Genomic DNA, 16,824 nt, shown 5'->3' with positions numbered 1-16,824 from the left:
AATTCTGGTTCTTTCTTTTAACTTCCAGATAGAACCGTTCTGACTGTCGTTTTTTGTATATATGAACATAACACTTCAACTGTAAATAAACACGAATAAAATACTGTATGAACTTCATTATCCGTCTGTCCTTCCAACTAGGTTACATTAATAGTTATTGGTTTTTCTATACAGCAGCAAGAAGCCGCTGGTTTTATTTGGCCAGCGATCAGCTGAAACCTCACCATCAGAGAGCGATGGCAAACTCGCTACATCAGGAGCTAATAAAACAGCTGCCAAACATTTTGTAAGTCAGTCTGAAATTAGTTTCACAATATGCCTTGTCTAATTTGGTTCATGGCACTGCAGGTGGTTGCTTTCTTATTACTATGCTATTACTTAACACAGTTGGAACCCAAGATTAAATCTGGGCCCAAATTAAGATAATGTTAATGGATATTTCCATAAAGACATTGTTTTGCAAAAGTTCTTACCTGGTAATTAGTTAATATTTTGTATACAACATTGAATTAAAGTAAATTCCCCCCACAGTAGTGTGGATGGGGTCTACGAACGAAAACTTACCGGTAGAGTCGAATTACAAATTTGCATATTCCATATGCCGCGAAGCAAAAATTCTAAGACTTTCACACACAATAGCGCCCTCCACCGTCCTACCCATAACGCCCTGCGACATGCCCGTCACGGAGTCGTCCTCTTTTCGATGAGCCCTACTAAATGTAAGCACCCAAGGACCGAGTATGTGGGGAAGGAGGGAGGGATACTCTACCGGTAAGTATTCGTTCGTAGACCCCATCCACACTACTGTGGGGGGGGGGAGTCTACTTCACTCTACTTACCGGTAGAGTCGAATTACTAATTTGCATAGACTCGCACCGAGGAAAGGCAGCGGGTATACGCGGTGCTACTGCATGTCTTAAGGGGGGCGTAGGACCCCGGCGCGCTCAAAATTCAGAGAACGCTTCGGGCCACTAAGCCCGATAGTGGTCCATGCCCAAAACGTACAGGGGGTGTCGTCCCACGGGTGAGCAAAACATTATAAGTATTGTTAGCACTGTATTACCGTGGAAAAACTCACCTAAACACGTGACTGACGAGGTGGAGCTTGTTCTGGCTTTGCAGCTTGGCTGGCCGCCTGTAACACCGCTCTACCCGCTCTCCCATCCACCTGTAGAACGTCCTTCAGGTAGCAGTCAGAGAACGTGGACGGGCTCTTTCAGGAGGCCGCCCTTGTTATGTCACTCATGGAGACCCCTTTAAAGAAAGCCCATGAGGCCGACACTCCCCGTACCCTGTGGGCATGAACTGGACTATCGGTCGCTGGCCATCCGCCCGGCACCGAGCGGATGGCTGTAACTATCCAACGCGTGATTGTATCGCGGGATGCTGGTCGGAATGGTGGAACCGTGGACACGAACAGCTGTTCAGGGCCGGTTCGGAGTGACTTTGTGCGATCGATGTACCACTTTAGCGCCCGTACCGGGCACCAAAGTTTGTCCGCCGCAACCGCCGAAAAGGCTTTAAGGTCGGGAACAAAAATATCTGGGGGTTCGAAAGAACCGGATTGGTTTTTGGCCAAAAACCCCGCCGTAGGGATCAGGCAGACACCTCTGGGTTCCCACCGGATGTGCCCCGCCGCCACTGTAAGGGAGTGGAGCTCGCTACGTCAACGAGACGTAGCGACCGCCACCAAAAAGGCCACTTTAACCGTTAGATGTAGCAACGTGGCCCCACTCAGTGGTTCGAAAGGGGGTTTTTGTTAGTGCTGACAGCACGCTAAAGAGGTCCCAGGATGGGACCAGTTTGCGCACAGGGGGACGGGTGACAAACATCCCCAGTCAGCTGCCTAATCGCCCGGTTATCCGAGACCGTCGAGCCGTCGGCGAATCCTCCGTGGACTGCTGCAATGGCCGACCGGTAATTTTTCACCGTGGCCGTTGCCAGTCCGCTATCAAAAAGATATAGGAGGAAATCCCCGACTTCCTCTACAGAATTATCGGCGGGATGAATAGCTCGCCGCCTACACCATTTAAAGAAATGGCGTAGTCGGCAGTCATAAACTCTTCGGGTTGAGGCCCTTCGGGACTGGGCGGCAACTTCCGCAGCCCGTCTCGAAAGGCCCGCTGCTCTGAGGGATCTTGTGACAGCACCCAGCATGTCAGGTGCAGGTCCCTCGGAGTCAGATGAACCACTCCGGACCCGGGCTGGTATACGAGGTCCGGGCGTTGTGGGAGAACTACCGGCCTGTGCACCAGGAGCCTGACCAGCCGAGGGAACCAGGGCTGTCGGGGCCAAAAAGGGGCGATCAAGAGAACTTTGCAATGATCCTGCTCGATCTTTGTCAGCACCCGTGGAATGAGGGAGATGGGCGGGTAGGCGTATGCCAACAGCCCCTCCCATCGCATAGTCAGAGCGTCGATCCGCCATGCTCCGGGGTCGGGACCCCTGGCGCAGTAGATCGGCAGTTGATTGTTCGCCCGAGAGGCGAACAGATCCACATGAGGTCGGTCGATAAGCAGGAAGAGCGACTGGGCCACACAGGGGCGGAGGGACCACTCTGTCGGGACAATCCAGCCCCGGGAAAGAGCGTCGGTCGTGACATTCTCTTTCCCCGGGATGTACACCGCCGACAGGGCGATCCCCTGCTGTATGCACCAGTGGATTAGGTCCCAGGCTAGTGCACACAGCCGGGCCGACCGGGTGCCCCCCTGGTGATTGATATACGCTACCACTGTAGCGTTGTCGGAGCGCACCAGGACGACCTGCCCCACTAACTGTGCCCGGAAGTGCTGGAGGGCATTCCGGACCGCCAGCATTTCCAGGACGTTGATGTTGGTCGAGTGGTGTTCCGGGCCCCACACCCCCGCTATCTGGCTGGGGTCGAGGGTCGCCCCCCAGCCGTACAGAGACGCGTCGGTGACTACGGTTGCTGACGGTCGGGGCGGGCGGAACACTTGAAGGTGGGGGGTCAGCCAAGGCGTGGTAGGCACCGGGAGGTTGACCGAATGACGGCTGGAGCTGGATAGGCCTCATCCTCAGCCTGCAGAAATCTACTAGGTCTACCATGCTGGCCATGAGACCAAGTAATTTGAGCCAGGATACCAGAATCACAAAGGAGGCTTGCTTGCCTTTCCTTGCCGCCGGTACGGAGGTCCGCGGCTTCCTTAAGACCGGACTGGTCGGGCTGGGTGTACGGTCCCGAAAACTGGGAAAATTCCTGAACCTCGCGCCGGCCAGATATTGAGGCCGCTAAGGTCTGGAAAGCCGTGAGGAATTCGTCTCGGGATAGCGGCTCGCTACCCCGATGATGTTTCCTATGGCCGTCAGGTGAGGAGTCGTCAGACGACCGAAGATGACGGTCTTTTCTGGTCTTCTGCCGCTTATTCGGTACCCGCTCACGGGACGAATCTGAGGCTCTCTCTGAGGAAACCTGAGTGACAAGGATGCTCGAACAATGGGTGAAACCCGAAGACGAGGGCGGGCCCTGTGAGTGGGGTATCCCGGGGGAGTCCCAGGTACCTGACTCCGCACCCATAATCCTTCTCCCCATGGCCAGCGCCCCACAGCCTATGGCGTGGGCGGGTGCCTTGTGGGTCTTAAAACCTCGCAAAAGGCCGTCACCAATCGTCGTGGGGGAATCCACGGTGTCGGTGCGGGCCAGGTATTCTGAGCCATGCGGAGGGGGGATGTCCTCCGGCTTCAGAGACCCCGAGGCGGTGCTGGGAGAGTGGGCGGTGCGCTCCGGAGCGGAGCCACCTTTCGCCCTTCCTCTCTTGGTCGTTGCCCCGGCATCGGTTTTCTTGGCCTTGCTGGGCGTTTGACTTTCGACTGGGTCGACCCACGCACACTGACCGAGGAGGGGGAGCGGGAAGCAACCCCTCTTTGATCGGTGGGTATTCTGGCCGACGCAGCCGACAGAGGCTGCGTAGGCCGGCTGGAGGACTGCAAGCCGGGCGACGGAGTTCCCCGAGAGCTCCGACTGTCCCGGGGAAACGGACGTAACCCCAGTAGTGACAGCCGAAGCCCTCCCCAGTTTCTTTACGCTACTCATTATTTTATCAACGAAATCAAACTATAGTTTATTTCACATCTCACTACAACAACAACTAAAACTCTACAATTTGTTAGTCTTTTTAAGCACTCTTAGCGAGGATAAGGTTTAGACAACGGTTGAACTGTGGAACAGATTTAAAACACCACCTCACCCACTCGCGGCTAAGAGAAAAGAGGACGACTCCGTGACGGGCATGTCGCGGGGCGTTATGGGTAGGACGGTGGAGGGCGCTATTGTGTGTGAAAGTCTTAGCATTTTTGCCTCGCGGCATAGGGAATATGCAAATTAGTAATTCGACTCTACTGGTAAGTAGAGTGAAGTAGACTTGTAAAATCATGAACTTCATCTTTGAGAGGGCAAGGTCATTTTCATTTTGCAAAGGGCGCTTCCACTTGAAAACCAAAAAGTTTATTGAACAGTTTTTAAGGGACGCCAAGGTCAAGACCATGGCAACAGAGAGACTTTGGCTTCTGTGAAACTTCATGTCGAGTCTTGTGATTATGCCTTAAGGATTTCCAACAAATATTTGAGTTTAGATCTTTATAACTGAAGTTTTAGTTTAACCACTAGTTTCTAGGATTTAACATAATTTTTTATTTCTCGTTGTTATAGGTTTGTCAGGCAGTTGCACCCAAGAGCCCGCTATGTTGTGGGCGTACATATTTCTTGGGTAGTGGTCACACCCCATACCCAGCTACAGGGGGTACTGCAATGCTACCCAAACCACCAAAGACAGACATAGAGTAAGTGTAATATGAAGGTTTATGAATACCCATTACCCATTTCTTGGGTCAGGTGGTCATACCCAATACCCACCTACTACGGTATTTCAATGGTTTCAAAATCACCAAAGACAGTCATAGATTATCAATGGCTGAATTAAACTCATTACCCATTTCTTTGGTGGTGGTCATACCCAATACCCAGCTACAAGGGTACTTCATGGGTGCCCAAACAACCCAGACAGCCATAGGTTATCAAATGTTGAATAAACCCATTGCACACTTGTTGGGTGGTGGTTCATACCCTATACCCATGTAATTACTTGGAGTACTTAACAATCTATGAACTTACCTTTAAGTTACAATTCAGTTGGTAAATTTGTCCTGCATTTCCATTTCATTGTTGATATTTCCAGCCTTCTGACCAAACTCTACCAAGTTGCAATAGATTCAGTACTAGCAGCAATACAAGCTTACGGACAGACCGCTAGCTCTAAACAGGTAAGAACAGAACAACACTTGAGTAGTAGTAGTACAAGAGGTCATCTTCAACCAAGGCCATTCGGCGAGTCTCTGATGGCCTCTTGTATGCATCCCGGTCCGGTATGTGAAATCCTACATTGAAAAATTTCACACACCTTGTTTCCCACCTTTTTACCCTCAGAAAATCAGTTGGATTAATACTAAAGAACCTGAAAAAGTCTATAGATTCAATATACATTATCATCTTGTCAGTGAAAAATAACATATGCTATGCGTAAGTTTGAAATTGTCAACAAGCGTTCACTTAAAATTGCCCTGATGTAAACTCAAAACAAGTACACGTCGAGATCTTTAGTGTTACATGGAGAATTTTCCTGCGAGATACAACATTTTTGCAAAATCAAGATATGGTCAACAGAAAATGATACCTAAGACTTTAGTCAACTTGTCTTTTTCTCCACCAGGCTGAAGCCGTGTGCAAGCATACACTCAGAGAAGGCTGTGCAGATCATCAGCTTAAAGCTGATACCTACTTAGAAAGGTTAGTTCACACACTTTACCTCCTCGGGGGCTGATTTTCACAATCGCACTTATAAGATTCATCTTAAGATAAGTTATCAGTGTCACATAACCATAGTGATTTGTATGTAACATAAGGGTTTTGCTTAGGAATTACAAGGGATTTGTAGTCAAGCTAAATCTTAATAGCTCTTTGTGAAATCGATCACTGTCCTCATAAATCTATTCCCTGGGTGTAGTTTATTCTCATGGAATACAATTTTATAAAACATTTGTTTGATTTATCTATGACAGGATGATGTTTAGTTTGGAGGCATTTGATCACCACGGAAACAGTCTTTCACTGAAAGAGGGCATCGCTTCTCCCATGATTAAAATGGTATATATTTTGTTATTGTTATGTAGCTTTTTTATTGCAGTACAAACAGAACCAGGATAATATTTTTCATTGATCAAAAAGTTTAACGAACAATCTTTGTCATCTCCAAATCCTAGCCCGTAGAATTCCTCCAACCTTTCCACTCAAACAAATATTGCCACCATAAACTTGACTTTGATATGTGAGTGATTTTCCCTCCCCAGGCTTACCTTAGACTAGCTGACATTGGGAGTGTTGAGCACACTGGTACCTCACTTGGATCTCTTCTCTTCTCAGAAAGCTTCCTGGACTCAAGAATCATGGTCACTAAACCTGGTAAAGTTGAACTACTAACCATAGTTAATCTAATCAACCCAAGAAATGGTTAGTCACTTGACCTATTCAGCCTCCGATATAAAACCCTATAACTAAAAGCAATCACTAAACCTAGTTAGGGTCCGTCCCTAATCTGTCTCAGTTATTAACCCCCCTTTGAGCGTAGTCGCTAAACCTAGTAATATAAGGCTTTACCTAATTTACCTCAGTTAGTAGCCCTAGTTAAGTGCAATTACTAAACTTGTTTAGGCTGAGTCACATTCAGCGGCAAGCAGAGCTATAAAACTGGACACCATGACAAAATACATGGTGCTGCTTGCAGTTTAATTCCTTTGTTTAGCAATCCCATCAAATTAGTCCCATTTTAGAGAAGCATGATCATCCGTTTGGAATCTGAAGGATCAAGATAAATGTACTCATCCCTCTTGATGTTACCATCCCTTTTAAGAGGGTATTTTTCAATAATTTTAACTTTCATTTTGATTTCAGATGAGAGTTGCAGTATTGATAGCCAGTGTTTAATCTTGACAAGCCATGTGCCAAGATACGTCTCATGGGCGGTAAGATTAGGCTTACTTCCTTCAGAATTATTATCAACAAAAACACCTCTAAAAGGACCCTTCCCCTGCTCTCTTTTCTCTTATTCCCTGCTTCTTAAAAATGTTATCTGAATTTTGATCTTTTTTGTATCAACCTGTTGGAAAAACAGAATTCGAAATGCCATCAGTTCAGTATACCTCCTAAACTGTGGATCTTCATTTCAGGGCCCAATTTCATAAAGCCTGTAAGCAGAAAAACTTGCTAAGCACAGAATAATATTGCTTAACGGAAAACTGGTTACCAACAACATTCCATAAAGTTTACATTGTTGTTATTGGTGCCCAACTCATTTTTGCTCAGCAAAGAAATTTGCTTAACAGCAAACAGCTGAACAGCTCAAAGAAATTGAGCCCAGGTCATTGCAATGACTCTCAACCTTGTAGTGTTCTTAATCATGCTAAGCAAAAGCAGACAATGAACACATGTATTTATTAATTTTTTTCTACAGGTTGATGTTTCTGAGAAGGTCACCAGCAAGATTACTGAAACTTTCACAAAGGTAATGAATTACTTGATAATCGTTTAGCATCAGACGTTTAAATGTCAAATTTATTCTACTAATGGTTCGTTAGTTTGTAAAGGATTTGAGGCATTGCATAGTAAGGTTACCATGTATACTTAATTTGCAGTAACACCATGTGCACATCTACTTTGCTGCGTAGATTTGTTTTTTTTCTTCAGAACTTGGCCTTGTTTTTATTATACTGCCTGGCTCATCATTCCCTTTTTTCTTACTGATGTTTCAGAGTTCAGATGTCTTTGGTAAAGTTTTACTGAGCGGGGAGTCTGTCATATCACTTGGCAGTAAGGAACTCTCTACTCCCCATGAAGGTAAGCATTGTTACTGTTTTTTGGGAGGGGTCAATTTTTTTCTTTTTCTTTTTTCCCAGAATTAAAAACGATTTAAACTTTTGTCTGAATTTAGACTTTTAAAAGTCTGTCTGGTGAACAAGATATAAAGTATTTTTAAATGGGACATGCTCTTTGATATACTTCTCTAGCACTGAGATTGTTCCTACAGCTTCTTTGAATCTATAACTCCACGGGTTACCAAAATGCGGACATGCCATCATTTCAATGTACCTCCTTATATTTGGAGCCCGGTTTCAGACTTGTGTTGGTCAGCATTTTGTTCTGTAAGAACTTTAGTAACAAAAAAAATCCTCTCTTTTCTTCCAGGTCAATTACATATATGTGAGAAGGGGATCATTTTTCAAGACACAAGACATGGCGTTGTTGTCTTGCCGAAGTCATACTTTGAGGAGATGCAGTTCTTTGATGGAGTGAGTAGCTAATTTTGCATTTCCATACACCTGTTAATTAAAGTGATATTATTGATTATTTTGTTTTTGGTGCCAGTTGCTAATCACAGGATTCAAAGTGGCCTTCCATCCATGGCCCATTTTCAAAGCTGTTAAGCAGAAGATAGTGCTCGGAAAAATGTATTTGCTAAGCACAAATTTAGTCAGACACCAGCCACAACTGTGCAAACTTATTATAATCTGTTTCTGCTAAGCAGTATCTTTGCGCGCTTACATGTTTTTTGTGCTTACATGCTCTATGAAATTGGGCCCTGTGCACATCCTGTGGTTTAGTAGTTGAGACAGGGTGCAGAGTTGTTGGTTGGAATCCCATCCGAGGTGTTGAAAAGCACTCATTAAACAGTGCTTATCTTACATCAGTGTCATGATCAAGCTGCCTGTTGCTATGGGTCAAGCTTGGTGGTCTGGTGGTAAGTTATCTGAAATAAAAAAGGTTGGTTTAAATTTTTCACAGGATTCTGAAAAGTACTTAGCATTTACAGTGCTTATTACACATAGGATAAAACAAAAGTACAATATTCTTAATTCTCAATGCAAGTTCAACATCAATACAAAGTAATAATGAAATGCTCAGAACTTAGATTTTTTTGGCACAGAAGGGTGTTGCTGTTCAGCAAAATCGAGTAACCAGATTAAACGCTTTGTTATATCTATTGATCTTGACTGGCTCACTACTCTTGTTGTGTTTAGGATTCATCTAGCGTGATAGCGGTTCTAGTCATCACCTACAGACATTCCTTACAGCAATATCTCCCTATACATTATCACAATCAAGATGACACTCTTATGTTTGCCTTCACTCCGAAGACAAAAGCACATCGAGCTTTTTACAGTGAGGTAAGTCAGCCATGTTGGGTTTGAAGGTTAGGTGAGGTTTAAGTTGGCACCGTATGTATATCTCTTTAGAGCAGGCTCGATATCGCCTAATTGATTTCAGATTTTGTTGCCCTTGTGAAAAATCTTAAAAATTGTGATTTAATTGCCTGAAAAGTCTATTTAAATGATTAAAGTCTACACTGTGTAATACTGTAGGTCAGCACTTGTACTCGATAAAATATTTCTACTTTTTACATAACGACCAAATATCCTGCCTGGTTGAGTTGTGTTAGTTCTGAAAAGATCTGGTGGTTGACAACTCAATGTTTTGAACAGTTTGGTCTGATTGTCTTCTGTATTCGTACATGTAGGTTCAAGAACAGGTGTAACTTACTTACAGAGCCTCATCATTCTGCAAATGTTTTCTTGTTCTTATATTCAGTTTATTATGTCCAAAATCAGACTGCTAGAGCAAACTAGTCTGGTACCGTTTCAGTGTGACAGCGGTTTGTATTTCTTTGCACATGGGGATTGGGAACATGACCAAGATGACCATTTGCTAACTATTGGATTTAAACTTGCTCGATGGTCTAGGTGTTACAACATCTCATGAGGGCCATGGGTTCAACGCCCATGGAGTAGTACAGCCTGTGGTGCTTGTTTTGCATGACACTGGAAGAAATGAGTATTACTGCTCTTAACACACATCGGTGTAGGGTAAAACACAAAATACTATTTGAGCTGTATCTGTATAAGAACACATATAACACCAGCAAATTTGTTGAAGCATACTGTATTGTCCCTTAGCCTATGTTCAAAATGTAAAAATTGATTGTTTTGTATGGCTTGTAATGTGATTTATATTCATAATGTGATTTATGGCTTGTTTTGATCAATTCAAGGTGATTTCTTTGTGGTTGAAGTCATCAGATGAACCCCTACTGAAACTTGTGGATAAAGTCCCTGAGTATTTTGTTGCTCCGTAAGTCTCCCATGATGATGTTTCTCTTTATCTATTTTTCTCATTATAAAAAATTTTAAGTCTAAAAGTAGTTTTTGTTCAGATGTTATTGTTGACCGTTTTTTTTTTATTGGAAAGTTAATTAAGTTTCGCTTAGTTTTATCTCAAGCTTTATATATCCTCTTTCTTATCTTTTAGACACACTGAGCTTCAAATACAGTATGCTTTGTCCAACAAAATGAATGTGGATAAAAAGCCAATCAGTGTTGCCATGGCAAACCTATACCATCTGAAAAGGTATGTAAGAATATTTGTCATCTGAATTTGTAACATGTGAAACTATGTTCCGTTTAGGAGAACAGAACTGAACTATTGAACTTGATAATGACGTAATCGTTAAGTCCTCAAACCGCCCTACTGCCAGAAAAATTGGGAACATTGTATTTTAAGTTTTACACAAGCTATTGAAACTAATTAAACAGCTGAAGATGGAGAGCAATATCAAAACTTCAATGGTCTTTAAAACAATGCATAGTCCTTAAAAGAAGAAGTCGGAAGTCCCTTTCCCAACAATGCAGGAGCATATTTGGAATTTTTGAAACACTGATTCTGTTTCAGAGAAATTTGATTTTGATGTTTTGATCAGTGTGCTCTGAACTTCAAGTTACTTCAATGTTTTTGTAACACTTTGAATGAAACCATTGCCGGAATAATAATTTTTGTTTTTTCTGTTCAGCTTTTTGAATCATCTGGCAGTGAGCAGTGTGGGAGATGCTCTGATACCAGCAAGAGATCTTCCCGTTACTCTTAAGGAGAAAGTCATTGAGGAGGATGAAAATACTACAGAGGCTGGAGAGGTCAGTTAAATATTGTCAGAACCGAGTTCAAAACAAACAGAAATAAGTCCCAAAACCAGAATCCTTTAGTTGCCTTCTTTACTTTAAACTTTTCAAGTTTTGTTATATACATTCAAAATAATTCACAGGCATTAATATATAAAATAAAATTAAGTAAATGATAAGTTATACAATATTTGTTTGAATTCAAGGAGTTTCCTTATGAAGTCACATCTTTCTGAGTACTCCCTTTCTTTTATAATTGAAGTGTAACTTTCACATTCAATTTTATAACACAAATTATTTGACAATTCAGTCCATGTGGACATGCATAATCAAACACTTTTATCTCCTCGCAATCCCAATTAAATTCAGTGGCTGTCTTTCAGCAATAAGTTACTACATACCAGTTTTGATGTTTCTTCCACCATAGTTAAAATAAACAAATCAATTGACGAAAGAAATTAAAACAAACTGACACTGATACAGGTTCTTTGCCGTCACTGTCGGCACGGTTGAGGATGCTCTGTCCGTCTAGCCTCTTAATAATCTGGCCCTTCCCATGTTTCCCTGTCTTCTATCTCTTCACTTTGGAATATGTATTGGCTTTAGTAGCCCTGTCCCAATCCTTCAACGTCACTCATCAATGTGTCAATTCTTTTGTTGAAACAGTGAATCAAAACTATCGAAACATGGGAATACATAACTTTTTTATCATAGATCTGCAACAACACAACAAAACTATCATTTTGTCCAAACGTGTTGAAGAGAACTAAATAAGTAACCGCAAACTTTAAAAGCGTTAATTTCCACAGTTTTGTTCAGTTTTGAGTTAACAGGAATTACAACTTACGGTTTTCAAATGCGTCGTACTCTTGGGTTGTGGCCATTGAGTCAGCTTCCCTCTTACATGTACATGTCTTGCGGCAATGCCGCATTAAACTTTGAATGATTTGCCTCAGTGGCTGAGTCCACTGAGCTTCGGCTTTGGCATACAAAATGTTTGCCAACTGATGCACAAATCTGCCTAGGAACATGCACTGGTTGGTGGCTATAGCAGAACCTCACACACCCTCTCGCTCTCAGGTTTTGATGTCAACTGACTTCACACAGCATTTGCACATAGGTTCTTTCTCACTCACTTTCTTTGTATTCAGCCACACCCTTGCTAATTATCCCTGTTATTCTTCTACTATTCTACATTTACCACTAAACTGAAAATAAAGGGACACTTACAATCAAAGTTTTGTAGCAGATTGTTTGGACTATGCTTTTATTGTCACTTGTATGTGCTACATTAAGCCTAATGAAACCCTAGTTCAAGGGTTAAAGAAACATTCCACCATATGAACAAAGTAACTAATGGTACAACAAAAAGTACTGTGTGTGTGCAACAAAGGCTGGTTCCAACAAAAGGAACATACCACATAGTTGACAGTGCACGAAACAAACCACGGCCTGAGTACCTGGTGATCTAAACTAGTTTGAGTTATGCTAATAAGACTGTTCCATTAAGTTTGTAAAAAGGGAAGTTAGAATAAGGACTGATTAATTTTATCTACAGGTAAGTAACAAAATAAAGGCACAATTTAAACCACATTGTGACAAATGTGTCTTAAAAAAAGAGTCTTTAGAGGAAAAAAAACAAAATAGAATTAGCTGTTGCAAACTGCTTACCAACCAAAAGGACCTATGGTATAAGTGCAAAAAAAAAGTCCATGGTCTGATATTTTTGCAAGAGAAAAATAACTCCAAAGTATTGCCTAGAATTATGAGACGATTACAAATTTGTGCGTATTTATACCACAGATTATTTTGGTTGATAAGAAAATTACAGCAGTTAGTTATATTATTGTACACAATAAATAAATTTGATCCTGATTGAATGTTCTGATATTTGCAGGTTGTAGTGACAATCATAACGGGGATTCCTGGCAGTCATAAAGAAAACCTTGCAAACATTCTGACTAACATGGCCAAGGAGCAAAGCAGGTAAGAATTTAATAGTGAATTGGATACATCTTTAAAGGATGTTACCATTAAACTAATAATGGTTATCACAACTAGTTTTTATATAGTCTTTCCTCGTTACTGGTTTTGGATAGCATAATTATTTTCTATAAAAAGCTTGCAATTTTTATTTTATTTAATCAATGTTTGTGTCCACTAGGTGGGTGACTCTTCGCTCACCATTTGACTCTGCAGAGAGCTTCAGTCCCGAGATGGTCCAGACATCTTTAAGTGCCGTCCTGACATCAACCAAGAAGAGGAATGTGCGAGCAGCGACGGGAGGACGGAAGAAGATGAGAGTTCTTATTGCAACCCCCGGGTAAGTAAAGGTTGAAAGCAAGACGAGGACATGTGATTGGCTAATTTAACCTGCTCTGTGCAGTAACATTGTGTCTCACTCCATAGCTTTTGTACATCAACATGGGATTTTTTAAAGCAGGATACAAACTTCTTGCAATTATAGAAACTGACCGTGCAACAAGGTCGATACTCATCATACAACACAGTGATTTTGTGCCCTCTTTTTCTGGTTTGAATTTCTCATCAGCATGATTGCTTTTTGTTTCTCAGGTTTACAGACACCATTGATGTTATACAAGCTCTTACATGTCATCCAGACCCAGAGATCGCTAAGCAGATTCGTATTGGTGCTGTAACTGCTTGTGTTGATGCCCATAACACCTTCATGGCACATAGGTGGGTATAAAACTTACTTACAATCATCAAGGTGGTAGCGTTTTTGAGATAATGCTGAAAATCCAGAGCAGTTACACACTCAGTGAAAAGTGTCTGACAGTAACAGTTCTCAAATTTAAATTTGTGGGGTTGAAAAAAGAGATATTTTTCTATCGCCATGAAATTATTCCCAAAATGCTTTATACCTTTACACCCCTGTAGACAATCAATCTTGATTTTCTCATTGATTCTAGATATACACCTTTGCACCTTTACACCCCTTTAGACAATCATTCTTGATTTTCTCATTGATTCTAGATATACACCTTTGCACCTTTACACCCCTGTAGACAATCATTCTTGGTTTTCTCATTGATTCTAGATATACACCTTTGCACCTTTACACCCCTGTAGACAATCATTCTTGGTTTTCTCATTGATTCTAGATATACACCTTTGCACCTTTACACCCCTTTAGACAATCATTCTTGGTTTTCTCATTCATTCTAGATATACACCTTTGCACCTTTACACCCCTGTAGACAATCATTCTTGGTTTTCTCATTGATTCTAGATATACACCTTTGCACCTTTACACCCCTGTAGACAATCATTCTTGGTTTTCTCATTGATTCTAGATATACACCTTTGCACCTTTACACCCCTGTAGACAATCATTCTTGGTTTTCTCATTGATTCTAGATATACACCTTTGCACCTTTACACCCCTTTAGACAATCATTCTTGATTTTCTCATTGATTCTAGATATACACCTTTGCACCTTTACACCCCTGTAGACAATCATTCTTGATTTTCTCATTGATTCTAGATATACACCTTTACACCTTTACACCCCTTTAGACAATCATTCTTGATTTTCTCATTGATTCTAGATATACACCTTTGCACCTTTACACCCCTGTAGACAATCATTCTTGGTTTTCTCATTGATTCTAGATATACTTATCCCAAGCTACTGGATCAGTGTGCCCAGGGATGGGTCAATAACATCCTCTTCACAAACTCAGTATCTGGACCGGTAAGTCAGCTACATGTTCTTGATAACAAGTATGATTTAAACTTTGTATGGTGGAAATATAGTTAGTTGAGGTTTGTAATATTACCATGTGAACATCTCTTTTGAGTGCATTGGTTCTGAAAAACAAAACAATGATTGACAACTCAACATTTTGAACAGTATGTCCTAATCTTGACATTACTCAAAAGAGATGTTCACATGGTGTTGCCACAAACCCTCACCTAATTACTTGGAAGCAGAAACTTTGGTGGCAATGAAATTAAAAGGTTTTTTTTATGGATTCAGCCTTGATTTTATTATTAACATTTTATTATTTATTTTTTACATTTATTTTTATTATTAACATCTTGTTCACCCCAGGATCCTCAGTTATCATTGGTACAAGATCTACTGAGAAAAGTCAATCCAAGTTTGGCGTTCATCTTGGCAAACAAGGGAGAAATTACAAGGTAGGTCTCTTACATATCAATTTGGAATACTAAAAAAAGGTTGAAGATGCACACTCAGGTTACAAAATAACCCATGACCCTCAGTGATTGCAGTGGTGCCTTAGGCTTTTGCTGTGATGCCCTCTGGAAGGTTCCAATACAAAATTAGATTTTCCTCACGGAAGTGCCCCTAACCAGAGGAAGGCGCCATCCCTTCTTCACTCGACAAACTGACAAACCATCAATTAAGTTAGGTATTATCCAAAACATGTTGTGTCTTTATTGTTAATTTCTTGAGATTTTATTTGTTTCAGGAGTGAAGACGTAGACATGATTCTGTCGGAGAAAGCTTTCACTTCACCTGAGATGATCAGAGCAAGACATCTTCTAACGCCAGGCTGGTAAGTTCAATCTTGTTCTATCCGAGGGCAGGAAGTCTGGATAAATCTGTCTAATCCTCAAGAGCCACCTTCATGAAGTTTCTCAATACTGCTTAAACAAATTTGTCTGCTTAGCAAACTGTTGCAGAACCAATCAGTGCTTAATTTCTTGGCGATGCTTAACGGTAAGCACAATTAAGGTAGAAGTTAGTGGGGTTCCAGTCACAGTAATGGTAACTGTATGGTATACTGGCTAATAAGTTTGTTTTTCTAAGCAAGATTATTTTGTGCTTAGCAAGTTTTATGAAAATGAGCCCTGAAGGCTAGCTTGCATTTTTGTGTGCTTATGGCTAGCAGGGCTATGAGCAGAAAACTCTCACAGAAAGCACAAAACTGGGCGTTCAGTGACTTTATGAAATTGGTCCCTGGTTCTATGTGCATTTCAATATATTGACTTGGCTGGTACACTGTTCTTACGCTTAGCAAAATAATATCTCTCTGCCATCGCCCAGGTCAAGAGGTCAGTTCATCTCCGGTGCTATCTTCCCTACCATGACGACAATCTCTCTAAAGTTTACCCAGCCTTTGGATCGAGGGAAACTCCTGACCAAGCTGAAAGCACTCCGCGATCAACAGTCAACACAGTGTCCTTTCTCTGGTAATGTCTACTGCGTCAGAGGGAGGACTAAATTCACAGGTATTGATCTTACTAGCCAGCTTTAGAAATACTGGGTTACTTTGGCAATCTGCTTAATAACTTCCAAGCTAATCAGAATTTGACTTGGTCTCAGACTTGAAGTTGTAATTCATTAAACATTTAATTTAATTGATTTGAATTCACAGATTCAGACCAGCTTATGGAGGTACAGAGTGTCACTCTCAGTAGCTACATCTCGCTGGCCCCATCATCTGAATTCCTCACCATCCGCCCCCCTACCGCACCCCTATCACCCAGGCAGCCCACCTCGCCTCCACCACGCCAGCCAGCACCCCCACTGCGCAAACCCACACCCCCGAACGGTTCACCCACAAATGGGCCAGATGAGACGGGAGACAATGGGTACACATTCTGCTTTGTCTTCACTGGGTGTGGTCTGGAAGAAGGGAAGCTGAAGGAGTGGATGAGGAGTTGTGCAAGACAGAAACCAGCTAAGAAGGTTCTCAAGACAACGCAATCACTCACTAAGGAGGAAAAGAAGCGGATACACGTAAGTATTCCTGATTATGGGGCGCCGTAAAGGACTTCACAACCAGACCAAGTATAGAGGAAAACCAACCAAACAT

At 42.1% G+C, this 16,824-nt stretch overlaps 1 protein-coding gene across 2 annotated transcripts in view; it reads left to right on the top strand.

The window, feature by feature from the left end:
• LOC117294933 (uncharacterized protein C20orf194-like) overlaps positions 1 to 16,824 on the top strand; it is a 30,406-nt gene that overhangs the window by 11,173 nt on the left and 2,409 nt on the right. The window contains exons 12-33 of one of the 2 annotated variants that reach the window (XM_033777487.1): positions 178 to 286; positions 4,667 to 4,797; positions 5,193 to 5,277; positions 5,724 to 5,800; positions 6,073 to 6,157; positions 6,361 to 6,472; positions 6,962 to 7,032; positions 7,521 to 7,571; positions 7,819 to 7,903; positions 8,252 to 8,355; positions 9,085 to 9,231; positions 10,113 to 10,192; positions 10,370 to 10,468; positions 10,908 to 11,028; positions 12,911 to 12,999; positions 13,178 to 13,336; positions 13,588 to 13,713; positions 14,651 to 14,732; positions 15,093 to 15,181; positions 15,475 to 15,561; positions 16,053 to 16,237; positions 16,384 to 16,748. In XM_033777487.1, coding sequence (XP_033633378.1) covers positions 178 to 286; positions 4,667 to 4,797; positions 5,193 to 5,277; positions 5,724 to 5,800; positions 6,073 to 6,157; positions 6,361 to 6,472; positions 6,962 to 7,032; positions 7,521 to 7,571; positions 7,819 to 7,903; positions 8,252 to 8,355; positions 9,085 to 9,231; positions 10,113 to 10,192; positions 10,370 to 10,468; positions 10,908 to 11,028; positions 12,911 to 12,999; positions 13,178 to 13,336; positions 13,588 to 13,713; positions 14,651 to 14,732; positions 15,093 to 15,181; positions 15,475 to 15,561; positions 16,053 to 16,237; positions 16,384 to 16,748 — 2,539 coding nt within the window. Of the gene's footprint in view, positions 1 to 174; positions 287 to 4,666; positions 4,798 to 5,192; positions 5,278 to 5,723; positions 5,801 to 6,072; positions 6,158 to 6,360; positions 6,473 to 6,961; positions 7,033 to 7,520; positions 7,572 to 7,818; positions 7,904 to 8,251; positions 8,356 to 9,084; positions 9,232 to 10,112; positions 10,193 to 10,369; positions 10,469 to 10,907; positions 11,029 to 12,910; positions 13,000 to 13,177; positions 13,337 to 13,587; positions 13,714 to 14,650; positions 14,733 to 15,092; positions 15,182 to 15,474; positions 15,562 to 16,052; positions 16,238 to 16,383; positions 16,749 to 16,824 lie in introns of both variants that reach the window. The other variant, XM_033777486.1, reaches the window with a different exon arrangement.

This window comes from Asterias rubens, chromosome 9, assembly GCF_902459465.1.
Source record: "Asterias rubens chromosome 9, eAstRub1.3, whole genome shotgun sequence".
NCBI classification, from domain to species: Eukaryota; Metazoa; Echinodermata; class Asteroidea; order Forcipulatida; family Asteriidae; genus Asterias; species Asterias rubens.
The sequence above is the reverse complement of the archived record's forward strand: the minus strand, read 5'-3'. Positions and strand labels throughout refer to the sequence as shown.